Consider the following 13,560-nt stretch of genomic DNA (forward strand, 5'->3'; position numbering starts at 1 on the left):
AGACCCATGCCAGGGAACCAGGGAACCCCAGGCACTGCAGTGGGGACAGGGACAAATTGGCAGTTCTGCTGTCCATTACTAAGGTCGGGATCACAGATCCTGGGCAGTAGGCGCACAGAGTGGCAAAGAATGGGAATGTGAGGGGGTGTCCATAAATGGGGGAATTGCTTAACAAGTTATGATACATAATTGTGATGGAATATTGGCATGCTTAACTCTTTACTCCTATAATGAACAACCATGATTCCAGAGAACTAATGATGACACATGCTCCCAACCTCCTGATAGAGAAGTGAAGGACTCAGAATGGAGAATGAGGCAAGTATTTTTTGGACATGGCCAATGTAGAAAGTTGTTTTGATTGAAGACGCATGTTTGTAACAGGTTTCGTTTGTCTTGTGCAGCTGGGTGGTGCCACAGTACAGAGAGGCACACCAAAACAGGAATATCTGAGTTCATATCTAGCCTCAGATGTTTACTAGCTATGTGACCCTGGGCAAATCACTTCACCTCTATCTGCCTCAGTTTTCTTATCTGTAAAATGAGGATAATAATAGAGCTATCTCCCAGCATTGCTGAGGATCAAATGAGATAATAACTGTAAAGCACTGAGCACAGTGCCTGGTACATAGTAGGTGCTATGTAAATGTTAGCTATCATTATTAGTATTTCATTATCAGATGGGGGAGGATGAGAAGATAGATTTTGGCTGATTAAACTAAATAAAATATTTTTAAAAAACATTAGGGAGACAGAATTGGTTCAAAGAAGTGGAATTAAGATGATGGGGACAAAATAAATCTCACAAAGATAAAACATTATAAGACCCATCATGCCATTCATAAGGTGGTCATTTGTATCCAATCCATCTCCTTATAGTTCATACATGTTCATGAATGCAGAAAATATTGAATTATTGTTATCTAATTTACTTAATTTCCTTATTACATTAACATAGAAGTAGAGCTTGCCATTGTCCTGCTCTGGATGCCCTCACTCAAAGACTCAAATGAATCTATGATGTCATCAATTCAGGGGTTCCCTCTGATGACTCAGATCATGCCCCAGCCAGGCCCACCAGTCTTATGAAACTCTGGCCTGTGTTCTTCCCAGTTTGAGTCAGGGGGTCCACCTACATTGGAGGTCTTCCACTCAAAACTCGGAGGGTGTCTGTGGAGCACTCTGGCTTGTCCACCTGTAATTTCTCCCTCTTGCCACATGAATTGTCCATTTTAAATTCCTGCTATACAATTCCTCAATGACCTTCTTACTCCAGTTCTTTGGAGCTCCTTGTTGATTATATGTTTTAGCCTGCTAAAAACATTCATGATGCACGTGTTCAATATCTTCGGTATGATATTTACTTGTAATTCTTTGGAAGGAATGGTGATTTACACCAGTAAAATGTTAGTATTAAAAAACAAGGCCTTTGTTTTCATGGGAATTTGGTGGGTCAGTAAAAAAGGCTTTACTATTTCTCTTGCTTTAAAATTTTTTTTCAATTAACAAGGATTTTTTTCCTTTTCATCTCTCCTCCCCAACCCCTAAAGTGAAAAGCAATTATATATAATAAAGTAAAAAAAAAAAATCTCATATTGACCATCTCCAAAAATGTGTCTCATTTTGCATATTTAGTCCATCACTTTTTTGTCAAAAAGTGCTTAGCATTCTTCATTACTGCTCCTCTGGAATCAAGGTTGGGTCACTACATTGATCAGAGTTCTTCTTAAGTCTTAAAAGTTGTTTTTTTGTTTTGCAATGTTGGTGTTAGATTTAAAATTTTTCTTCTGGTTCTGCTCACTTCATTGTGTACCAGATCATACAAGTCATCCTTTCTCTGAAACTGCCTCTTTCATCATTTCTTATGGCACAAGAGTATTCCATTTTCATCCATTCCCAAACTGATGGGCACCCCTTTAGTTTCCTGCCTCAACAAAAAGGGCAACTATAAGTATTTTTGTACATATAAGACCTTTTTCTTTGATCTCTTTAAAGCAAGTAGTGGTATTACTGGGTCAAAATGGTGTATTATTTCAAATTGCTTTCCAGAATCTCTGGACCACATCAGAGCTCCATTAATGATGCATTAACATGCCCATTTCCCTGCACTCTCTCCAACAGTTGTCATTATAAGTTTTTTGGCAACTTTACTGACCTATTGGATGTGAAGTAATGCTTTAATGATCACTCCCCAACTGACAGTCAAAGGATATGAATCAGTAGTTCTCAAGGGAAGAAATTCAAAGCAGCTACAGTAATAACACTAATAAGTGGGAATTTTCAAGTTCCTGAAAGCAATCCAAACTATTTTCCTCTTCCTTTTCAACTTTGGGCTCAGCTCCTTGTGCTGTCTGGCCCAGATTTTAGTGCTGGTGGACAGTCTCCATAGGGTGTCCATCCAAATGTACACTGAAACCTGGACATTTGATACTTTTTATCCATTTGGTCTTTACTGCAAGGATGGACAGATCAAACTCCTTTGAATGTTAACAGATCTCTTCTAGCAGGCACCCTAATGTTACAATGCTTAATTCAGTCAACACAATGACATCTACAAAAGGAGCATCATTTATATGAATTCCTTCTTTGACCTGGACTCTGCTGGATCTCTATCAATACCTTTGGTGAACATAAATTTCCTAATTTTTTGCCTTGTTTGATGTTTATTACTAGAGGGTCATTTAAAAGGGTCATTGCTACTGAAATGATCATTGATGAAATCCAGCAATATCTGTAAAGTGATTAGCATGGTACCTGGCACCCTAGTAGGTACTTAATAAATGTTAATTTCCTAACTATCCTACCTATTGTTACATATTTCAAGGAATCTTGAATGATTTTAATGTATGGAAGGGAAACACCTTGCCCCCAAAGAGGTTGCAAAGTGGCATCTGATCCATTAAATTGAACAACTATTTTTGGGGGGTACTCAACAAATGAGCTAACTTACTAAATTAATTTACTGAATTATTAGTTGATTTATTGAAACTCAATAATGGAAAAAATCCCTCCTGGAAGGGGCATGAAGTTCAGTTGCCAATCTTTGCTTTCTACCAATGATTTCATAGTGCCAGGTGCATTCACAGTAGGGGAAGCTATGGGACAGAATTTAGTCTTTATCCTGATGCTTTTGGTTTATGAGCTAAAGAAGGAGACTGCAAAAGGATCCTGTTGAGTCAGGGCAAGCACACCAGGTTCTTTGACCATGGGAAAGACCATGATAACAGCAAGCAGAGAACAAGATGTGGGGGTTGGGGGTAGTAGAGAGAGTCAGGGAGCATGGAGAACAGAATGGGGGTGAGAGAGACAGAGACAGAGTCACTGAGGTCTGGAGTTCGGGGTTCCATTTTTATAGGTTTTTGGTGATGGGGGATGGACTAACACTTATCCATGTCACCTTTGACTTGGTTCATTAACATATCAATGTCATCATAAAATTATCAACACCCTAGGGTTACTTCACTTGTAAAACATGTTGCGGGTCTTACTGGGCACCCGTGGAGCTTATCTGCTTGCAGACCAAAGACAGTCAATGAGGCAGAGGAGCTAACATTAACACTAGGAGCTAACTGGCTTCCCTTTTTTCAGCAGAGTCTCAGGATGTAGCCTCAATTAATTTATGGGGCAGCTGCCAGTGGTTCCTATGCTCCCCTAATTTATAAGACAGTTTGCAAGTAATTATTATGCTCTCTTAATTTATAAGACAAGTTGAAAGTGACTTCTGTGTTTCCATTTTGCAATCATACTTCATCCAGAGGTGAGGAACCTGTAGTCTCAAGGTCACATATGGCCTTCTAGGTCCTCAAGTGCAGCCCTTTGACTGAATCCAAACTTCATAGAATAAATCCCCTTAATAAAAGGATTTGTTCTGTAAAACTTGGACTCAGTCAAAAGGCTGCACCTGAGCACCTAGAAGGCCACATGTGGCCTCAAGGCTGCAGGTTCCCCACTCCGACATACTACTGTTACCTATTACTAGCTACTCATAAATTTACTTACTATACTAACTGGGGGATGGGGTAGTCAGGTACCAGAACAAGATACAATGTCATCACAGGAGCACAATGAGCTATTGTATTCTCTACATCTTGCAGTTCATTGTAAATGGATAAAAGTGTGGTTCGTTGTTGAATACCACCACTTGCAAAAACCTACTTTTTCTGTATTAATACCCTCATGGAGGAAACACTCAATTGATATATAGATGAGTCTCATAAAGATTTTACATAGCCGAGAGTAGGCATACAGGACAGTAATTGTTGTTCTTAGTTACCTGTGGCCCATTTATGAGGATCAAGATTCCCCCCCCCCCCATAACTCCGATACCTCTCCCTTTTTTGGATGCCTTATATGACGGTCCCTCACTGGATTTACAATTGTATCATTTCCATTCCAATGTGGCTCCTTTTCTGCCTTGGTTTTCATTAGTGTCATTTCTTGGATCCAAGTGTGGTAGTTTAACTGTCCTTTATGGAGAAGACAGTTTGTTAAAATGACTTTTGCAAATCTTTTCCATTTTTCTGTTTATTGTCCTTCTATTTTCATCCTCAAATGACTTTGATATAACTTTGTTTAGCCGAATATCCTACTGAGCTTTCTTCAAACTGGTTTTATCCCTCATTCCGCCTTCTGAGATGATGCTGCTTAAAATTGTCTATCATTCTTCTTCAAAAGATTTGACAGATGAGTTTACAGTCTCAACTGGTGATGCCTTTCACAGACAATTCTCTATTTGTCAAGTAAATCAGATGTCTGCTGAGTAAGGAGCTTTCTGGTCCCTTTTGGTCTCCTTGTTGCAGCAATTCATTTACACTGGTTAAACATCTGGATAATATTATTATTGTCAGCATGAATACCAATTCTTTTTGATGTAGCATACTCAATTAATTGGTACTCTTATATTTAACAGCAGAGTAACATCAAGTCAAGGCCTAGTGACACATTGCAAACGAGGCAATGGCTAAATTGACAAAAGCTAATTCAATAATAGCCAAATGGCCCCAAATCCCAACACCTTTATTATATGCTGAGACTTCTATAATTATATCAGGCAATCCCTATACAAAGCACATCTGTATACAGGTTATGATTCATATTAAACAATGTAGAAAACACAGTAATTAAGAAAACTAATGATACTTTCACACAAAAAAATTTTTCCCCATTGAGATAAAAAGTACTAAATGTTTTTAATAATAGAACTAACTCCCAGGTAGTCACATCTAGTTTGGAATTACTGCAATGATGTCCTTTAGGTAATGATGATCTACTCTGCCTTTGAGAAAACCTGATATATGAAAATCCAGATTTAACACAAAAATTAGAGGGGTAATTATTTGATTTGCAGAAGAATCCTTAACTTTACAAAAAAACTTGCCACAGGGTTCCTTTAAGTAGCAAGCTAACATATGGCATTTAAAACGATTCAGTTTTTCAAAAATTTATTTATACACACTGCTTTTTTAGACCATAGTTTTTGTATAACGTAAAGCACAACTATTTTTAAAATTCTAAATTAATGTCCTCATGGGCATTTTAAAATACTTTTAAAAAATCTTTAGTGATCTTTCTTCCAAGGAATTCATGTTTACTATCACATTTGTCTTCAAAAGGCTCAGCCAGGAAAGAAGAGATGGCAGATATTGTCGTCATTGTTTTATAGAAGGAAAGAGAAGTTAGTTGTTCAGGTCACACAATCAGCCATTAATATCCTAAATAAATCTAGCTTCTAGAAAATGTCATATTATACAGACACACAACCAGCTGAACTGTTAAATTATCAAAAGAAGAAACTTCTATTTTGTTTTCAGTAAGCCTAAAAATCAGTACTCGTGAATAATTAAAATGTGAAAGGATCAGTGATGACCTCTGCTCTTATTTATGAGAAAGTTCATGGAAGTGGATGTAAAGGGGAAAAAGACTCTTTCTGATTCTGATACTGCCCACATGCCTCACAAGTAGCACCATGTCTTCTCATACACAAAGAGAAAAGGCATCATCTCAAGCTTTTAAAACAAAGCTTTCTTTAACTTCAGTATTCAGTTATGAATTACCTGTCTTGTTGCTAACACTATTTATGGATTCTTAGCCACAAAAATATGCAATATGAATATTTTAGAAAGAATGGCAGTAAATTTCAAAGCTTTTCGGCTTCATTGGCATGACATAATAGAAAAAAGGATGATATGTGAAACTGAAGTTACATCCAGAGTCACTTGACAAAATGTGGATTTTCAGGAATGAAATGCTAGCTACTGAAGGGATCACTGAATTTTTAGCTAGAGAAGACTGCCGTTTCTACCTTGGGGATTTGTGAAAGTGAAGTTTATCCTTTTGTCTGTAATAAAACTTCACAGCCTTTCTATTTAACCTGTGACCTTTGATGGTGTGGCGCCATTCTCTTTTCATGACATCCTCTACTGCTGCATTTAATGGGATAACCACTCTTTGAGGGTTGGAGGTGCTGACTAGAAAGTATTACCCTTTGGGTTTTTCCTGGCAGTTACTTATAATTTTAGAATCTTGATGTGCTTATTCCTTAAGAAAGAACAGAGTATCCAGGAGGAAAAATATATTTTGAATACATAGAGTATTTGATTTTGACTTAAACATCACTTCTTTCCAGATGATGAGCTAATGAAATGCTGTATATTTTTAAAAATCTTTTTTCTGGGTATGTTTTCCTTGTTTGAATTCTGTTGTTGATCCCCTCCCCCTCCCAACGTATGGTAATATTAGCTATTTTACAGCTGATGTGGATGAGTGTTTTATAGCTGCCAAATAAAGTCATCTTTAGGCCTGGAATCCTAGAACTGATAAGATCTTAGACTACTCATTCCTTTAGGTAAATAGAGAAGTGAGTGTAGTAGAATGAAAAGAACACTAGCTGAGGAATCGGGAGACTATCGCACAAATCCAAATCTGCCATTCCGTAGCTGGGTGACCTTAGGCTAGTAACCTAACTCCTTTAGGCTTTACTTTTCTCGTTTGTGAAACTAGGGGGTTAGAGGAGATAAGGATTGGACTAATGATCTCTAAAGTCCTTTCAACTCTGAAACTCTAGCAACTCAAGCATTATTTCAGTTATAGCCTTCTCTTCCTCTAAAATGTGGGCCACATTTCTCTATGTTTGCCTTTGTTTTATTGACAATCCTCTGAATGCCAAGGATATTGCAAGAGCGATGGCAGCAATCTCTTCTCTCCCCCCTTCTAAAGAGCAGACAGCTACAGAATGGTTTTCTCCCCTCCCTGTAGTTCTCTATCATGGTTGTGTTTATAGCTCATGCTGTATTTCTTTACTGGTAAATTAGGCACATGTCATCTTACTAACTTGGCCAAGAATGTAGGTCAGTGGAAACAGAGCTTTTCCTTAGACTTCAGTTGCCAAAGAACCTCAACACTGTGGCTGCCACAGAAGGGTTCAGAATTTTAAATAAGCTCTCTCACAAGTGGCCTAAAAACAAGAATAAAACACCAGGGTCAAACAGCCAGTTTCCGGAACTGGCTCAACAAATGCTATAAACATGGAAAAGAGTAAAGGCTGTCTCGGGCTCTCCGGCGCAGACTCAATGTCAGACGCTGAAATGGAGGACGGTTTTCTCATCAGCTAAGCCTTTGATCAGCCTTTCTTTTGGGTGCCCTGAAACAAGCTGAGAAAGTTGCTACATATGCACTAGTGAAACTTACTGAATGGATTTTGGCCAAAGGACGTACACAAACAAAAACAGCTGTGACTTTCATACACAATAAACATCACCAATGGTTTCTAAAGTTTCAAAAAGGGGGAAATTATGGAAAAAACATCCTACCTATCAGGTGTAACATATTTAGGCTGGCTACAGAGAATGCTTAAGTAACAAAGTAGAACATTAGAAGGGCATGATGCAAGAAAAGATGACTCTGGAGTGTCAAATGGTCTCTAAGTCTGGTAACAGGCATACTGAACTGTTCTCCAGCACAATCTGCCTCCAGCCTTTGGCCTGGCCTCAACATTGCAGCCAAACTGGCTTACTGGCTTGGCCTTGAACTTGGCATCCCAAGCCTCTATGTTTTTGTACAGGCTGTTCCCCATCAACCAACCAATCAACAAGCATTTACTAAATATTTCCTCTGCGCCAGGTACTGTGCTAAAACCAAAAGCAAAAATAGGTCCTGTACTCAAGGGCCTTACATTCTAATGGGGCAGACAGCATGTGATAGGTATACATAAGACACATACAGCTTCTATACAAAGCAACTTTAGAGCAGAAAACACTAGGAGAGCTGGGGAAGCTGGGAAAGGTTTTTGGCGTTTGAGCTGAATCTGGAAGGACAGCAGGGGTTCTGAGAGTGGAGAAGAGAGAGAGTATTTCCATGGAGGTGGGGGGGCAGAGAGCCAATGTAAAGAAATGAACGGACACAGGAGATGGAGCACTGGCGGTGAGGAACAGCCAGGAAGCCAGGATGCCGCCATGTATGGAGAGGGCTACATTCCCTCTTCACCTCCAATTTGTTGGTATCTTTATCTTCCTTCAAGGCTCGGCTCAGGTACTATCTCTGTCCATATCACTGTGGTTATGGGTATCCTTTCCCTGAAATAATTATCCAATTACATGTTTTATCCCCCCAGTATAATACAACCACCTTGAGGACAAGGACTTTTCTTTTCTCCTGTTTCTGTTTTTGTCCAGCACTTACCAAAGGGCCTTACAAAGCAGGCACTTCATTTCACGTGTCTCTTGAAAGGTATTGTTAAGAGAAATTATACTTTCAATGTCCTACGGCACTAATAGTAAATTTCTATTTAAATGCACTAAATATGTCTTAATGGTCCTGAAAACTTTTGGTATCTTATAAATTTTATTTCATTAGATTATTAACTTTTATAAGGTATTTTAAATTAAGTTTGATAAGTACAGTGAAAATTCAATAACTGAAAGAGTATTAGAGAATATCTGTTTACAGATCAGAACATATAACATATTGTCTATGACTCCTGGAAGAATACAGTATTAATGTTTCATATGCTCTGATTTTTCTATTAAAGATATAAAATTTTGTTATAACTGACTTTAAACTTCAAATGTTTACTTACTATTTTCCTTAATTCTGAAAAACATTACAAGCAAAGTAAGGATTCATTTAACAACCAAGTTATACTTACAGCATGACCTTTCACAAGCATATACTCGGTCTATATCAAGGGTGGGGAACCTGCGGCCTCAAGGTCACATGTGGCCCTCTAGGTCCTTGAATGCAGTCCTTTGACTGAATCCAAATGTTTGGCCTGGTCCATGTCTACACTTTTGAAAAGCAGTTTCAGATCACTTAAAGTCCTGCTAGCCTCCTACTTTGTTTTAATTATATTTGTTGTTAGACTTGGCATAATTAATAAATCAAGAAACAGGGCAACATAGGCATCAGAACAATAATTCCCATTTCTTCCTTGAAATTTAGATATGCTTTTGGTTAGTGTCAAATTTACTTCTCTTTTATTTTGATGAGTCATTATTAACAATATTGTAGATTTATTTTCAATGCTAATCAATGATATATTATGAAATAGTATGATTGTCCATTTGGTTGTGCAAATCATTAAGCTTCCCATTAAAAATGCACATATTCCAACAAGTAATGAATGGTCCTGGCATGTTTATTCTGGCACTATAATAGCAAATTATGGGAAAAGAGAGCAAAAGAAGTTCTTATTCTTGTTTTCATTCACAAAGAAGTGCATTTTAATGTTATATTATTTATTTGTTAATGAAACAACAGTTTACACAATGACAAATTTAAAAGTATTCAAAAAGATGTAAGCAGTTTTTACTTTCTCTCTGAGGCACAGCATAGTAGCTCTATTCCTATGAATAGTTATTATGATATATACACTTAAGAGGTCCATAAGTATTCTTTTAGATAAAAGTGTATTAACTGAAAAAAAATGCTCAGCATATGTGTTTAAAATGCTTTTAAAAAACATCATGTATATTGTTCTATAGGATTTTCTACAGGGGTGTAATTTTTCAGTGTAACATCTTAATGCTGACTTCCTGAAGGAGCTTTGACTACAATAGGCATGAATATGTTTTCAAAGGATGATGGATAAATTGCTGGGTGGTAATATAATATATCTTAGGCAGCTGATGGGGCTTTTTATCCTCTACTTGTCTTTTAGTTATACACAGTTTTAAGATAATTATGGTCTATAAGATTGTCTTTTCCCCTTCCTTGTATCAGCAATATTTGTCTTGGTTATAGGTTCAAGAAACTCCCAATCATACATCATAAAATTAAAGCAGAGCAATTACTGAATTTCATTATTGTCCATATTTGTAAACACTGCTAATGCCTCGGTTTTGGTCACTCATTTGTAAAGAATGTTTGCATAATGGTAAATTTCTAAATATGTTATTATTATTAAAATGTTGGATATATTGACACTGAATATTTTATAGAAGCCAGGTTATTAGCATAATATAGTTTTCTTAGTATAAAATTGCCATGTTACATAAAGCTGCTAGTTTTCATCAAAATGACAGCTTATTAAAGGTCACAGGATTACAGATATAGATCTGGAAGGGACATTGGAGGTCACCCAATCAAACCTCTTTTTTTTCTTTTAACAGATGATTAAACTGAGGCCCGGCAATGTTAAGTCATTTGCCTAGGGTGATTCAGGTAGTAAGCATTAGACATGGGTCACAAAGGTTATGCTTACTATTCTAGAAGAGATATTCATTTTATCTCTATTCTAATTAAAATTTTGTTTGATCATAATTTTCAATCATACATCACCCTCCTAAAACATTTAAGAACATTAAGTGGGATAATTCTTTTTTTCTTATCCAAAAAAAAGTGAAGCTCTGAATTTTTTGGCAACTGACAATGTGATACTGTGCAGTACTGATATAACACCCTCATCCAAAACGTGTTTATAAGAAAGCAAAATAGTAAATATTGCCCTTACAAAATTGAAAATTGCTGATTAGGTCAAATATGGGCATAGCTAACAAAAAGCCATATACTTTCAAAATAACAGCTTTACAGTATGTAAAAATAGTAATATTATTTTTAAATTATTTTAAATAGTAGGCACATTAGTATCATATGTAGAAACTTTCAACATTGATTTCATAATTCAAATTAATTTTAAATTTAAGTGGAAATAAGTAAAGGAAAATAATTATACACTGAGTCCAAAGAGACAGTGTGGTAGAGTGGGTTAAAGTTCCATCTCTGCCTTTGATATATGCTGGTTGTGTGACTTTGGCCCAACTGCTTAACCTCTCAGGGCTCCAGGAAACATCTAGTCTACAAGCTGTGAACAGCTGAAAATATGCATAGGTGTCAAAAAGGGAGTATCTTCACAAGAAGTCGCTTGCCAGTGAAATCACAGGTTTAAAAAAGGGATTATTTTCTTTTTTTTTTTTTTGGCAATGCCCAAATACCACAGTTTGCATCCACAAAAGGTCAAGTCTACTTCTCTAATCATTAGAAAACTTAGTGACACCGAGTACATTTTTGACAAGTATAAAATTGTCATGTAAATGAAATTTTTTAATTAAATATAAACATCTTTCAAGCTGTATGTTGCAAACAGAACAAATAAAAACTTGCAACTGCTACAGGGCACCTTTTATGTTACATAAAGAAAACCCACTATTCAGGACTATTACATGGCTCATGGCAGCAATTATATCATGTCATCAGGAATACATTCTTTCTAAGTGCACAAGATAAAACATAATGGCCATAATGACAGTAGAACATATTCTCAGTCAAAAGACATCTATGTTAGTCCAAGTAAAAGGATTCCTCAATAATAAAATAAGTGGTCTACCAAGAGGAATGTTGTTGTCTAAGTTAGTAAATTTCTGAATACTTCAAATATAAGGACTGCTCTTGAAAGGTAAAGAAAATCTGACTAAAATTTCATGAGACTCATTCAATTATTACAGTATAGACAGAAATCATAAAGACATCAAAAATATGAGTGAAACTGAGAAAGGAATAATAGAATACTACAAAAAGGAAAAGTTAAGCCAATAAAATGTTTTGCAGTGCCTATTTTGTGTTCAATATGATTTTTTATTAGTTAAAAAACCTCCAAGTGTATTAAACCTAGATATTTTTTAAAAACAATCAATGTGGCAGAAGTAAAGTGGTACTCAGGGGACATTGGTTACAGGATCAGACTGGCCACTAACTCTCAGTATTAATCTGGACAATTCACCAACTTTCCTGGTTCTTCTAGTAGTTCTAAAGCTAGACTGAACTGTAAAGGGTTAATTTTAAAAAGCAATATGCTCAAAGACATACGTGCATACATAATCTTTACAATTTCACGCATTAAAGAAGTATTTCCCATACCTGTAAAATGTCATCAGGGTCTTCTTTAGCAGAGGCAACCAACAAAGTATGCCCACAGACTATTCCCTCAGCCAAGAAATACTTGAAGAGCAAATTGGAGTAAATATTATATTTGTCCTCCTCTGTAAAATAAGTAAATGAATAATTTTAGAATATGTAGCATTTATATGCATATATTATAAAATAGGTGTTGTATCCTCAATCAAAATCTTCAAAATATATATTTATCTAACTTTCTCCTTCAGGCTACAAAATAACTCAAAAAACTATCATTCCTTTCAACTAGCATTTATTAAGTACCTACTAAGTGGCTGGCACTAGAGATACTAATTTAAAAATTAAACAATCTCTGTCATCAAAGAGCTTACATTCTACGTTGGGGAAACCTCAGACATTTCCTATGAGTTTGTGAGCTCCCTGAGGGAAAGAAGTACCTTCTGCCTCCTTTTTTATCCCTAGCATCTAGCATAGTGCCTAGTATACTGGAGTTTAATAAATGTTTATTGACTAACTACTGAATATATGCAGACAAATACCAACTATTTATTATTTCTTGGACAGCATTATTATTTCTTAGGTCTAAAATACAAGGCTTAGTTGATACAATGAGTGAAGATAGCCTAATGTTAAATACTATACAAGAGTTTCTCACATTTTGGTGTCTTTGGGCATAACAATTCCTTTTAGGCCTTGGAGTCAAAGGTTTAGCACTGAAAGGGCTGTCCAACCCCCTTATTTTACAACTAAGGAAAATGAGGCCCAGAGAAATGAAGAGACTTTGCCACGCTCACACAGGAAGCTAAGTGACATTTCTGGGACCTGAATGAAGGTCCTTGAACTCTAAATCCAGTGTTCTTTCCAACACACTATCCTAGACTCCTACAGGAATTAGCATGGGTGATTCAGTTGTGTACAGAGCCTGTTCTGTTTTATGGTTTTCTGTCTCTTCCCTTTTATTTATCACACTTTGTGTTTCCCCAAATGGTCAAATTGGTCAAATAAAAAGATATCAAATCCCTTTGCCAACTAAGAGTAAAGGGATCCCCTTTCCTTGACCTACCAAGTAGAGGTGCTGTGTTTGGTAAGATAACAAACACAGGATAAAGTATCACGGTTTCTTTCCATTGTCTGACTGATTCCCAAAGAATACTTACTGTATTTGAACACAATTCTTGATTTTGATATATTCTGAAGTAGAAGAAATATATGAAC

General features: G+C 36.4%; 1 protein-coding gene across 1 annotated transcript in view; it reads right to left on the reverse strand.

The window, feature by feature from the left end:
- ELP4 (elongator acetyltransferase complex subunit 4) overlaps positions 1–13,560 on the reverse strand; it is a 265,396-nt gene that overhangs the window by 226,449 nt on the left and 25,387 nt on the right. The window contains exon 3 of the mRNA XM_027837873.1: positions 12,349–12,470. Within this exon, the coding sequence (XP_027693674.1) occupies positions 12,349–12,470 (122 nt within the window). The remainder of the gene's footprint in view (positions 1–12,348; positions 12,471–13,560) is intronic.

The sequence above is a fragment of the Vombatus ursinus genome, unplaced genomic scaffold (assembly GCF_900497805.2).
Source record: "Vombatus ursinus unplaced genomic scaffold, bare-nosed wombat genome assembly UNPS02014822.1, whole genome shotgun sequence".
Lineage (NCBI taxonomy): Eukaryota > Metazoa > Chordata > Mammalia > Diprotodontia > Vombatidae > Vombatus > Vombatus ursinus.